The sequence below is a fragment of the Morus notabilis genome, unplaced genomic scaffold, assembly GCF_000414095.1.
Source record: "Morus notabilis unplaced genomic scaffold, ASM41409v2 Scaffold756, whole genome shotgun sequence".
NCBI classification, from domain to species: Eukaryota; Viridiplantae; Streptophyta; class Magnoliopsida; order Rosales; family Moraceae; genus Morus; species Morus notabilis.
This window is the reverse complement of record NW_010361110.1, coordinates 67,777-81,142: the sequence shown is the minus strand read 5'-3', so window position 1 is coordinate 81,142 and position 13,366 is coordinate 67,777. Positions and strand designations below refer to the sequence as shown.

Genomic DNA, 13,366 nt, shown 5'->3' with positions numbered 1-13,366 from the left:
GCTAATTTGATAGAGGAAAAAAAAAATTAGTAGGCCTAAATTTTAAAAAAGTTAGTGAACGTTTAGTTTACGGATTCAGAACTATAATTTAAAATTATTCTCAGTTTACGTATGTTTTTTATGAGAGAAAATATTATAACGGACTACGAACCATGACACGAATCTTTATATGAAATACTAGTAAATAGGTCAACTTAATGTCAGTTTAGTTCGTTGATTCGAATTTTTAATTTAATTTAAAATGTGATTTTATATGATAATTTTTACTGTAATAAAAAAATTAAATGTGACTATTTTTTAGAGTTATTTACTGTAACAAAATTTAAATTTTAAACTCAAATCACTTAAATAAACATACCTTAATATAAATATGGATTTACACAATAAAATTTCAAAAATGTCTACATGTAAAATAAATACTAAAATGACAACTAAGGCCATGTTCGGTTGCTCTATTTTACTCGAGAAAGACCCACTCGAGAGTAAACTTTACTCAAGTCTGCGTTCGACGTGTGAGAACTCGAACGACACTCAAACTCAAACTCAAAAATTAATTTGAGTTACCCTGCTTTATTCGAGTTCCCCTTCCCACTGCAACTTGAGTAACTTCTTTGTATTTCTACAGTGAAGATTCATGCCCGTTGCTGCCTCTGGTTTGTTTGGTTGCCGAGAAAAGTAAGTGGGGAAAGAGAAATAGATGAATTTTTTAGGCAGCCGTTCTAACTCTCCCGAATCCTCCACCGAAAAATCCATCTCTATATAAAATCAAACAAAAAAGAAGCCCAATCATCTATTAAAAAAAATAGATTTTTTATACGGTATATATATTATGTGTGTGTGTACATCTAAACATCAACCATACCACAGTCCTAAACAAAAGAAACAGATCCGTTACCAAAACCAACAACATTTTCACAATTTCACAGTTCCTTCCTTTACCATAAACAACGAAAACGAAATGAAATAATAAAAATTTTAATGTCGATTTTTCGGATTGGAAAATCCTCGCAATCCCAACGTTTACAGAGATCCAAAAAGAAAAATAAACAGAGAAAAAAAAAAGAGAAAAGTGAAGAGAGAAAAACGAACCTTGGAGATCCAACGAAGATTAGAAAGCAGAAGTAGTAGAGAAAATCTGGAGGTGGATTCTTTAATAAAAAAAGAGGGGAGGGAGAGAGAGAGAGAATATGTGTGGTAAACTCCGCCAAAGAAGGTTTATTAGGATGAATCCACACAGGTTCGTAGCTGCGTTTTGATTTCGTAGCCACTCTCTCTATTGTATTGTGTGTGTATATATATATAAATCAAACAAAAAATGGAAACTCATCTTAATTTTTTATTTTTTATACGGTATTTTAATTTATTAAATGAAAAAAATACTTATTTTGTTTTTAAATTTATTTATTCACATTTATTTATTTAAATTAAATTATATAAAATTAATTAAATGAAAAAAATAAAAAAATTTTAAGATCTTATTCACAACTCAAGAATTAATTTAATCTCAAATCATAATTTAAATATACATAATTAAACATAAACTCAAATTATAAATTTAACTTAAATTATAACTCAAATTTAATTTAAACTCGACTAAAAAATTTAACTCAAGAAAACTTGCAGAACAAGCCCTCAAATACTTACCAAAAACATCCAAATTCTCTCTCTTTCATCGATCTGGTTCTCTCTCTCCTCATCTCTTGCCGTCCATGGCATCTCGGCTAGGATCTCTCAAACTCACGCCGCCGGACGGTGGAAGCTCCGTCTGGAAGCTCGCGACGACGACCGGAGATTGCGATGCGATATCTGATCTGGAGATCTCATCGGATTTCGTCTTCTCTGGCTTTCGAATGCGTCGTCTTCGCTGGCGACGGTATCGATCGGAGGCAGCGGTGTTAAAAACAGATCTAGGAAATTTTCAGTTTAAATTTTGACGGAGAAGAATTCATAAACAATAAATTTATAAACAATGTAATTTTCAATGTTTACCCAGAGCTTTCTCATCCATGGAAACAGAATTTGTGTCCAACAATGCACTAGAAACTTTTGTCATTTCTTTCTTACGCATCAAACCAGATTTCTCATATTTATGTATTCACTCGCAGTCTCTTGGGAGAGAGAACGAAGAGCGAGAGGGAGGGAAGAGAGAGCCATCGGGAGAGAGAGGAGAGAGAGAGAGAGAGCGTGACCAGAGAGAGAGGACGCAAAAACTAGAAAGAGAGGGGAGAGATTCGGTGAGAAAGAAAAAAATAAAAGGGATAAATTTGAAAAAATAAAATATATGAAACTAAAAGGGCCTATTAATTTATAATATTTGATCAATGGGCTATTTATTTCTATTAAGTAAATAGCACATTGATCAACTATTAAAAATTTAAATTTAAATTTAAGTTAATAAATAATATTTTTTATTTTTAAAAATGTCATAATTTTTTTGTTTTAATTTTAATTGAGATGATTTTTTTTCTATACATTCACAACGAAGAGACGAATAAAACTTCACTCATATACCCTATTAAAATTTTTCATCACTATTGAGTTTTTATTAAAATATCATCTAAATGCAAATTCAAGTTTTGACCTACACAAATACAAACTCAAATAGATTCTCAATTCAAACCATAACTCAAATGTACACATCCAATACAAACTCAAATTAGAGTATTAACTCAAACAATACTCAAATACACATTAATTCAAATCAATATCTGAACTCATTTCACCCTAACTCAAAAAATGTAAATTAACAAATCCTGAGTTGAAGGGGGAACTTGAACTCAGATTTTAGTCTCAAACTCAAGTTCAAACTCAAATTTTATAAAAGAACATGAACTTGAATAAAGTTGTAACTTGAGTTCAAACTTTTTTTGAGTTTGGGTGTAAATGAACAAGTCCTTGGAGATTTCTTTTTGGGGAATTCAGGGTATCTCTTTTAGGATTATTTTATTTATGATATTTTACTTTTAGCTTTTAGGATTTTTCTTCGTAAGGAGAAGAGAAAATATTTTGAAGATCAAGAGTTAGAGAGTTAGGGCCCGTTTAGTTCGTTGATTCGAGTTTTTAATTTGAGTTAAGGTGTAACTTTATGTGAGAACTTTTTATTGTAGTCAAAATTTATGCGGAGGACTGTGATATCTCCGCATAAATTTTCTTTCTAATTTTCTTATCTTCATATTTTTTGTGATTTAAGATGTTGGAATCCTTGATTTATTTTGTTATGTTTTAATTTTCTTTTGTCTAGAGGAACAATGTAGCCTATGCCTGATATTATGTCTTTTATTGTTTTATTTATTTTAAGAGATTTTCTATTCAGTTTATTTATATTATTTTGTTCTTAATGCTTTTTATTACTGACCATAAATTAGACAATTTAGTATTTAGAATCTAACACTCAGGAGAGGAGATTTTAAATGTGACTATTAGATGATACAACTTAGAAAATTATAGAGTTCGGGAGACCTATAATTCAAAGTCTTTTAAAAGAATTTGAATTTTTTTTTTTTTTTTTTTTTTTTTTTTTGAGGAAGAATATGGCTCCTTACTTACTTCTGGTCTAGCTATCACTCTTATGTTTAAGCTTTTATTCGCTTTTTTCTCATTATTTTAACTGATATATTTTAGTCGTTGTTTCTTATTGGTTTCGATATCTTCTTCAAAATCAGCTTCTCAAAGCATCACATACTTTTAACATCTTGGACTCAAGAGACTTTGTTAGGGTGACAGAATGTGCTCGATATTTCAATCGGATGCGTCGGTAAGTTAGATTTCCCTATAAAGGTATTCAATTTGTAGAGCTTTACTTTGTAACTATGCTTGGCGTAATACTAAGTTTGCATTGAATCTGGGTCTTACTTGTGTGTTTATTAGGACCGGCAATATGTGTCATGACACGACAACACGATTCGAAAATGACACGACAACACGACTCGAAAACGACACGAATTTTATGGGTTAGGGTTGAGAAAAAAGAGGTTCGGGTCAGAATTGGCTTGACCTGAAATTGACACGAAAAATACGAGTCAATTTCGGGTTGGACCCGCCTAATCCGAACACGACACGAAACTCGTAGAAAATAAAAAATTCATATATTTTTCATTAGATATTTTTTATTTTATTATAAACTTGTGATATCATGATAGTTATACTCAAAATCTTATATTATTATTTGCTTAATTTCAATGGATGTTATTATATTTTAGTGTGTTATGAATTTTAAGTTATTTCTAATATGTAAAAAGCTAAATAAAAGTATACAATTTTCGGGTTCACGGGTCAATTTCGTGTCACATGTAATTTTCGTGACGTGTCGTGTCAACTCATAGAGTGGTCGTGTCGTGTTCGTGTTGTGGTTTTTAAAAAAATTCATGTCACATGTCGTGTTCGGGTTGACTGTAAATTTAGAAAGAAATGATCAAAATATGACACGAACACGACACGTGACACGAATTGTCACCCCTAAATATCAACACTAAGGGTGGCACTTCGTGTCACGTATTGTGTTCGTGTCGTGTTTTGATCATTTTTTTCTAAATTTACAGTCAACCCGAACACAACTCGTGACACAAAATGTTTTAAAAACCGCAACACGATAACTTTACGGGTTGACACGACATGAAAATGACCCGTGACAAGAAATTGACCCGTGAACCCGAAATTGACACGAAAATTGTATACTTTTATTTAATTTTTTACATATTAGAAATAACTTAAAATTCATAACACACTAAAATACAATAACATCCATTGAAATTAAACAAATAATTGTATAAGATTTTGAGTATAACTATCATAATATCATAAATTCATAATAAAATAAAAAATATATAATGAAAAATATATGTATTTTTTTAGTTTTTTACGAGTGTCGTGTTGTGTTCGGGTTGCGGGTCCAACCCGAAATTGACCCGTGTTTTTTGTGTCAATTTCAGGTCGACCCAATTTTGACCTGAATCTCTTTTTTTCTCAACCTTAACCCGTGAAATTCATATCATTTTCAAGTCGTGCTATCGTGTCGTGATCTATATTGCCGGCCCTATTGATATTAATACAATGTTAGGGGTGTTAAAGTAGGCAAAAGATGAAGCAATGTATGTGCTCATTATGTGATTTAACAACCTATAATAACTTTTTTTTTTAGTTTCAGCAATTCAGATTTTTATTTTCTACTATTCATGGATGACATTGGAGTGAGTGGCTTCTATACAATTAATGCTCTCCATTTTTGTGCTCGTTCTTAATCTTCTCGTTGCTACACCAATTTAGCTTGTCAATGCGCACAGCTTTAGTTGAAAACGAGGGGGAGCCCTTGGATATCCGTTAGGCGTTGTTGACTTCCTTTTTCTTGGATTTCATCGGAACGCGTTTGAAGAATTTTCATTATTTTTGTTGCATGTTATATTTGGATTTAAAATTTGATTGTAATTGTTAACGGTGAATTTTTGTCAACAAAAATAGGCCGGGTTACCTCTAGGTTTCCCGTCGGATTACCGGCTTTAATATAGGTTATATGTAAGAGTTTTGTGCCGAAGGTGTTTGAAGCCTTTAGAGGGATGAGCAATTTGGAAAGATAATGCTTTAAAGTAAAGGAACACAAGAGATTTTATAGTGGTTCACTCTATTAAATCAGAGCTACATCCACTGTAGTTGTATATTCCTTTTGAGGTGATTACAATTTACATCAATTGCTCTCTTGTTCTTCTTTCTCTTCTTTGGACGTGAACCCCTTTTCTGTATGGGGCTTTGCCTCTTTTATATTGGAGCTTCCTTCGCTGGGTGGGTTTCCTTTGTAGGCAGAAGCACTCAAGTGCTCTTCTTTTTTAGGCCCAGACGTAGCCCACTAATCACTTGGAGTATTGTTCACTCAGCCAATTAGTCTCCTATTACGGCTTTGTGCGTACCTGTAACCATTTTCTGTCCCCCATGGGGCAGTTTAAGGGTTTGCAATTAATGCCTGCATTGCAGACATTCCTCATTACTGTACGTAACTTGTCACGTCAGGCTTTTTCCCAATGAGCATTCTCCTCGTCGCCAGTGTTATTTAGCCCAATTGTCCTTCTTGGCGGTGGATTTTATGACGATGGATTTCTATGTTGTAAGGTCGACGGTACAACCTATCGACGCCAGATGAAATCGACGCCCTAAGTTGGACTTCTTACTTGGGCTATTTGCGACGGAATGGAAGGGAGTCCTAGACGTTAAGGGTTGTTATTTTGCGAAGAGAGGTTAAAGCCACGTGTCATATTGTCATTTCTCCACGCGTCCTCCACATTTTCTCCCACAACAATAATATTATTGCTTTGTTTTTTTGGGTGAAATATTGCAGTTAAAATACACTCTTTTTCAGATGCTAACTTAAAATTTTAACATGTATCTTTCATCTTTTTCAAACAAGCTTACGTAATAACAAGCCACTATTTCTCTCTAAATCAGACCACATTCCCACTCCCACTTCACACATTTCTCTTTGCACTCGTTATTTTACACAGTAGGTTGACAAAGGACCAAATGTTGTTGTATTTCTTGTTTGAGCGGCTTTCAAATGGCGTCTCGTATATAATTCCTAAGGTAATATATACACACATGTATACATATACATGCTCAAGCCTTAATGGGACGAAGTAACACCAAACAAATTTTGGTACAGTTTTTTTTTCTTTTTCTTTTTTTCTTTTCCCGATGTCTTCGTTTTTTTTTTTCCTGCTCATTGCCTATGACAGGATATATTTTGCTCAATGTATTTTTTTTTCTCTCATTTTATCCCAAAATGTTAGTTCATACAATAAAAAAAAAATATGCGTATTACATTTTTTTATATAATATATAATTTTCAAATAGTTTTCTATTGTTAGTAGATATGTTATTTACCATTGTTAATGTATCGCGTAAATTGAGGTTTCGACTGATTTAAGTGGACCGGATCAAAGTTTGTTAACCAAGAGTTGACCAAAACGTCACTCTCAAAAAGTTAGTAAAAAATGTTCAAAGTTAACTAAGTTGACCAACTGTCTGAAAAACGCAGATAAAACGCGCACTGAACATGAAATTAAGCTGAAATAAAATAAAATAATTATTAAATAATCAATGGTTGAGATTAAAAATAACAAAATAATGGATGGAGGAGATTTTGACATGTGAAAAGAGGGATGAAGGAATGGCCGGCCAACTTGGTGAAGAAGGAATGAGATATTTTAGTGAATTTTGCAAAATGATCTTTAGAAAAGTCAAAATTTACAACTTGAACCCTTGCTTTTGGGAAGGTCAGTTTATTAGTGAAAAAACACAATGAAATGGTCATATTTCATGTCAAGAACCCGTGAGAGTTCATCCAAGAGAGAGAAGAATAAAAAAATTACTAAAAGTGAAGAAAAGTAAGTTTTAAGCGAGAATCGATCGAACTACTGAGGATTAGTGATTCCGGAGTTTGTTTTTCATTCTTCTATTCTAAGGTGAGATTTCAGTTTTCCTTTTCTTTTTTTTACCTTGGCCGAATGGTTTAGAGTATGGAGAAAATTTACTAAGTTGATGTTTGAGTTTCAATTGATAAAGGAATTGATAGTTTAGGGTGCGTTTGGTTAGTATATTCGTGTCATGATTTATATCATGATTCGTGATTCGCTACAGTATTTTCTCTTATAAAAAATATACGTAAATCAGAATGATTCTGAATCATGATTTTAAATCTATGAACTAAACGTCATTAAAAGATGAATTTTAGGTTATTAGATTATGTTTCTAGTAACTTTTAAGTATGAAAACCCTTTGCACATGAATTATAGTAGGACGAAGTAATACCAAACAAAATGTATACTATAATTAAGTTGATGACCAAACATGAATTAAGTTGATGACACGATGTATTTTCAATTCCACCACTGCATCCTTTAAGTTTGGTTTCTCTTCAAAACGAATTTTTCTTAGTCTTACTCATTTAAGTTTTTAATTTTAAATTTTTATAATTAAAATTTTTTTAAAAATATTATATTTAATTTTTTTATTATAATTAAAAAATTTTATAAAATATCACATCTAAACTTGAATTGAAATCCGTTTCGTTTTCGAGACCACTCTGTTTTTTTTTTCTTTCATTTTTGTCCACTTTTGTCAACTCTCTATCTCTCTCTCTCTCTCTTCCAAAAGCTTGAAAAGAAGAGCCATGGCGATTCGGTTCTCAGACCCCAGCCCTCTCAGCTAACCTTCTTCCACTCTAACCGCTTCCACCGCAAACTCGACGCCGCTCTCCGCCGCCGGTTCTCCAGAGCTTCCATCTCTGCGATTTGTAACTCCGCAGCTCTTCTGCACTCCTTGAAGGATTCAAATTCTATGCCCCAGAAACCCTCGGTTCTCACTTTCCAACAAGCAATTCAACGTCTCCAGGTCACTCTTCCACCATAGCCATTCCTTTCTTCACTTCAACTGTTTATTAAAATGGACCTTCACGTTTATTCACTTATACATGTACACAGTACATTATTTCGGCTACTTTGTTCATAGGGAATTGTGAGACATAGTCAAGAGTCTTGGTAGACGAAAATTTTCTTCTTCTTCTTGTTTTTTTTTTTTTTTTTTTTTTTTTTTTTTTTTTTTTTTTTTATAAAGATTTTGTTGATAGGTATAATGACAGTAATGGAAGTCAAATGAATCTGCTAAATGTGCTGCTTCGATCATACAACGATGGCTTGTTGTTAATTAAAAAAATTGTCATGATTGAACACCATATCTTTTTATAATATTTATGCATGCCAAATCATTGATGATACATGAATATTGGGCATCAGTTTGATGTTGTATAATACGATGTATCCCCCATCATTGATTGAAAATATTTCCAACAAAGAATTCGAGATATACTAGCATCTTATAATTATTCAGATAATTGTTCGTGTTGTTGCATATTAATGGAAACTAAGTAACTAATGGTGTCTATGTTGTATCAATGTTGTTTCTGCTCAAAAGTTGTACTTAGGTGTTATTGCAGTTTTTATATTTTTGCTACCTATATTAAACTAATGTTCATGACTCTTTTGCCTCACTAAGTTTCCATTGCTGGGACTATGAATCCTTTGACATGCCTAAGAGTTCTTGATCCTGAACCATAGAATGTTGCCTAAGTATGCAAAAGTTTGTTGTGACAATTACTATCAGTAAATAAATTACTAAATTTGTATTGATTTCCTGAAAGATAGTGTTACCATCTTTTGCAGTTTCATGTGCTTTGCCTCTAATATATTCGATGTATGTGCCGACCTATGTGTTTTTTTTTTTTTTTTTAAGAATATAAGATAAACTATGACTGAAGATCAACATGCAAAGCCAAGCTCCTCTTTTCTTGCCAAGACATGCTAGCCTGCGAAACAGAGGAACACAAAAAATCATACCTTTTGAATTAAAATTAAGTGCTTTGTGCTGCTTAAACAAGTCATACCAAAGAATGATACCTTTTGAACACTACAAATCATACCTAGTGGTCCTTGGGTGTTCTATAAGAGAATATGGCTTTGAGCAGAGGTGGGTGATGTATGTTGACCATAGTAACTTGTTATATATAACTAATATAGAAATTTCAAAATGCTTCACTGTTTTAAGGTCGCCTAGTCCGGTCCTAAACCCAAAAAGTTTAAGGTTGGTCCGGCTCGGTCTGGAATTTTATAAAGTATTTTCAAAAGAAATCTTTAAAAATATGATGTTTGAAACGAGCCGTCCCAACCCTAAAGGAGAGAGAGTCAGCCCAGCTTAACTCAGCTCTAAGTCCAAAAAATTTAGGGCCAGACCAGACTAGGCCCGTGACAACAATAGTGGGCTTCAAGCTGGCCCGTTTATCCCAGCCTAAGCTTATAGCTCTAGTTTAAACGTATGAATGAGCGACAGCCTTCCAAATTACCCACAAGAATGCTTCTAAACCAACACGTGCAGGCAAATCTATGAATGAATGCAAATACATGACCCAGCACGTTGTTTTTTTTTTTTTTTTTGTTGACTTCAACTGACCTCATTATGTGGCCGCACTCTATTAACTCGCTTGCAAGCCAATTCTGCAAGTGTTTTTTTCAGCCGTGATGATAACTCCAGTTTTCTAAACCCGCAAACGTTAAATTTGTCGGTTCTCTAATCTCCATTGATATCCTTTTATCTCCTGGATAATACAAACTTTTCTTTTGCATTTGGTTGATCATTTTAACAATCCATGCAATACTTAGATGGTTTCACTTTCACACTTGCGACAAGTTTGCCCAATCATTATACAATATAGACTTCGATGAATATGTAGCGTCTAAAAACTAACAAAGAGAAGTGCAAGAGAAGGGAGACAAAATCTATAAAACACTTATAATGGGGTGTGTTTGTCATTTCATGGAATAAGAAAGTAAGAATTAAGCACTATAAACCAAATCTTTAATTTTACCGTCCTACTGCCCTCTACTTAATGTACTGAGAAAGCCACTTGAAACCATCTCCATAGCCCATTTTCCTTACAATGCTGCACATGAAGACCTCAAGCGGGCGGACATTTGAATCTGCCAAGTTTACCTTACCTTTGCCTGTGGTAAAGTTGGTCAGGCCCAGGCTATAGCGCAGCTCATCTTCTGAAGCAGCATATGGGATATCGATCTTGTTTCCCAAAATAAGAAACGGAACATTCGCCAATACCTCGTCGGAGAGGAGAGCATCCAACTCTTTTTTTGACTCGGCGAATCTCTCCTTGTCAAAAGCATCCACCAGGTAAACAACCGCGTCCACCTTCACACACAAAATAAAGCAAATTTCTTTAAAAATAAAATGGAAGCCCAGTAAATAAATCAGAGACCTGGTATAGTAAAGCAAGACAAGAACAAAAATTAAGCATAGTGGACTATGGAAGGCCCCACTAATTCAGATTCCATAGAATTTTTTATTAAACAATCAGCAAAAGACTTCTCCCCGGGATATTCTTAAACGTGTTCAAGAATCACGTGTCGCTATATTCAACTTCTATATGTTGGATATTCTTTTCCCTTAAACTTCGGTAACCAACCGAACAATGTGGTCCATCACATTCCATCACTTTAGGGACGTGATTAACCACGTCCACCCTCAGTTGCCCACGTCTTGTGCACGTTCGAGAAGAACTCTGTGATGGGTAGAGTCTATTAAAAGGGCAATGTACGTTGGTTTTGGTCCCCTAAGCCTGTAGTCTCTTTCAATTGCCAAAATACACCATCAAACAGAGATTGCGTGAGGTTTAGAAGAGCCTTAACCCGAATCAAACACTTTTCATAACCTTGAGTGAGTGAAAACGGCAATGGCAGGAGGTTCTCTTCAATCTGTTTCTTTAAATTCCGCATTTGATCTAATTGCTATTTAGGATTGTTAAGAGCATGTTTAGATCATTAAGAAATTCTAACAGTTGGTATTAGAGCCTTAGTTTGTCTTTGCTTTGTTGTTCTTCACTCTGTTTTAATCTTTGTCAGTGTGAAAACTTTTGAATTCAAGGTTATGATTTAGACATTTTTTTATGGAAACTGAGATTAGGAATCATTAGGGCCTTGTTCACTTCGCGGATTCGAGTTTTCAATTCGAGTTGAGATATGACATTTTTTGAGAGTTTTTTATTGTAGTAGAAAATTTTGATGTGACATTTTCTGAGAGCTTTTTACTATAGAAACCTAAAACTGAAAACTCGAATCGGTGAAATGAACGAGTCCTAAGAAATCGAATTTCTATCATTTTTGTGTTTTTAAACATCGATTTTGGTGTCCTGGAAGCTGAGAAACCGTCGGATTTCATTTCGGGTTGATACAGGGTCGAAGACGACCCGACTGGAGGTTGAAGATGATTCACGGGTGGTAAAAAATGACATGTCATTTTGCCTTTTGGTTTATAAAACGACATGTCGTCTTCTGTTACAAACATGCATAGGCCAGTGCCAAAACGACATGTTGTTTTCATTTGACTAGGAAAACAACACGTTGTTTTCAGTTAAAGAAAAGCGCAAGCAACAGGAAGAAACTACATGTCGTTGCCTTTTGGTTTATAAAACGACATGTCGTTTTCTGTTGAAGATATGCGCAGGCCAGTGCCAAAACGACATGTCATTTTCATTTGGCTATGAAAACGACACATCGTTTTCAATTAAGGAAATGTGCAAGCAACATGAAGAAACTACATGGCTTTTTGCCTTTGGTTTATAAAACGACATGTCATTTTCTGTTTTCTGTTGAAGACATGCACAAGTCAGTATATGCATTCCTCCATATTCTCATAATTAATTAGCAATTTAATGTTTCATATTATGTAATGCACAAAATAAAATACAATTAACTTATGCACAAATAAATACACAATATGAAATATCATAAGAAATTAAATGAAATATGATTATATGCTAAAAAGAAGTTATACTTAATTTAAGACACAAATTAAAGTTAGCAAATGAGAAGACTCTAAATCAGGTCCAGTGCAAAAAAAATGACACGTCGTTTTGGCACTGACCTGTGCATGTCTTCAACAGAAAATAGAAAATGAAGGAGTAATTGTACGTGACACAGTTTTGAATACATCATTTCCGATGTGGGTTGTGTTGCTCATGACAGTTAATGATTTTCCTACTCGTAGTAGTTTATCTGGATGGAGTGGTCAGGACTATTTAGCATGCCCAACTTACAACGATGTAACCCCTTCAAAGAAGATAACAAGTAAGACTTGTTTTGTTAGCCATCGGCAATGGCTTCCTATAAATCATGGGCTGAGAAAAAATAAAAAGTTTGATGGTAAGGTTGAGAAACGACCTCCACCGGCTCGAAAATCTGTTCACCAAATCTTAGCTCAGTTAGAAAATGTGTTAGTCAGATTGCCTGGTAAACATGAAAAGTATGGTGGTAACAAGCGAGCTTAATTGGACAAAGAAGAGTATCTTTTGGGAGTTGCCTTATTGGAAGTCATTGTCATTACGTCACAACTTAGATGTCATGCATATTGAGAAGAATGTATGCGACAGCTTATTGGGCATAATTCTAGACATTGACGGAAAAAGTAAGGATACGGATAAGGCGAGAATCGATCTGCAAAATATGGGGGTGCGCAAGGAGTTGCATTTGTATAAAGACGGTGATCGTTGAATGAAATCACATGCGTCTTATACACTATCTCCCGACGACAGTAAAAAGTTTTGTGATTTTTTAAAATCAGTAAGGTTTCCTGATGGATTTGCTTCAAATTTAAAGAAAAATGTGATCGAAGGGAAGAATAAAATTACTGGGCTAAAATCACATGACTGTCACATCATAATGCAGCGATTATTGCCAACAGGGATACGACCATTCATGAAAAAAGAGATCGTTGATGCAATAACTAAGTAATTTAATTTTTTCGAGTTAATATGCTCAAGGACATT

At 34.0% G+C, this 13,366-nt stretch overlaps 1 protein-coding gene and 1 long non-coding RNA gene across 2 annotated transcripts in view; both read right to left on the bottom strand.

Moving 5' to 3' along the window:
- Window positions 1-442: 442 nt before the first annotated feature.
- On the bottom strand, window positions 443-2,138 carry LOC112091670. Its single transcript, XR_002902256.1, has 3 exons — window positions 1,990-2,138; window positions 1,645-1,907; window positions 443-755 (listed from the first exon to the last, which is right to left on the bottom strand). It is a non-coding gene; the product is annotated as an uncharacterized LOC112091670 (long non-coding RNA).
- Window positions 2,139-10,291: 8,153 nt separating this feature from the next.
- Window positions 10,292-13,366, bottom strand: part of LOC21387622 (GTP-binding protein SAR1A) — an 8,853-nt gene continuing 5,778 nt past the window's right edge. Inside the window, exon 3 of the mRNA XM_024165864.1 lies at window positions 10,292-10,734. Within this exon, the coding sequence (XP_024021632.1) occupies window positions 10,414-10,734 (321 nt within the window). The 3' untranslated portion in view covers window positions 10,292-10,413. The remainder of the gene's footprint in view (window positions 10,735-13,366) is intronic.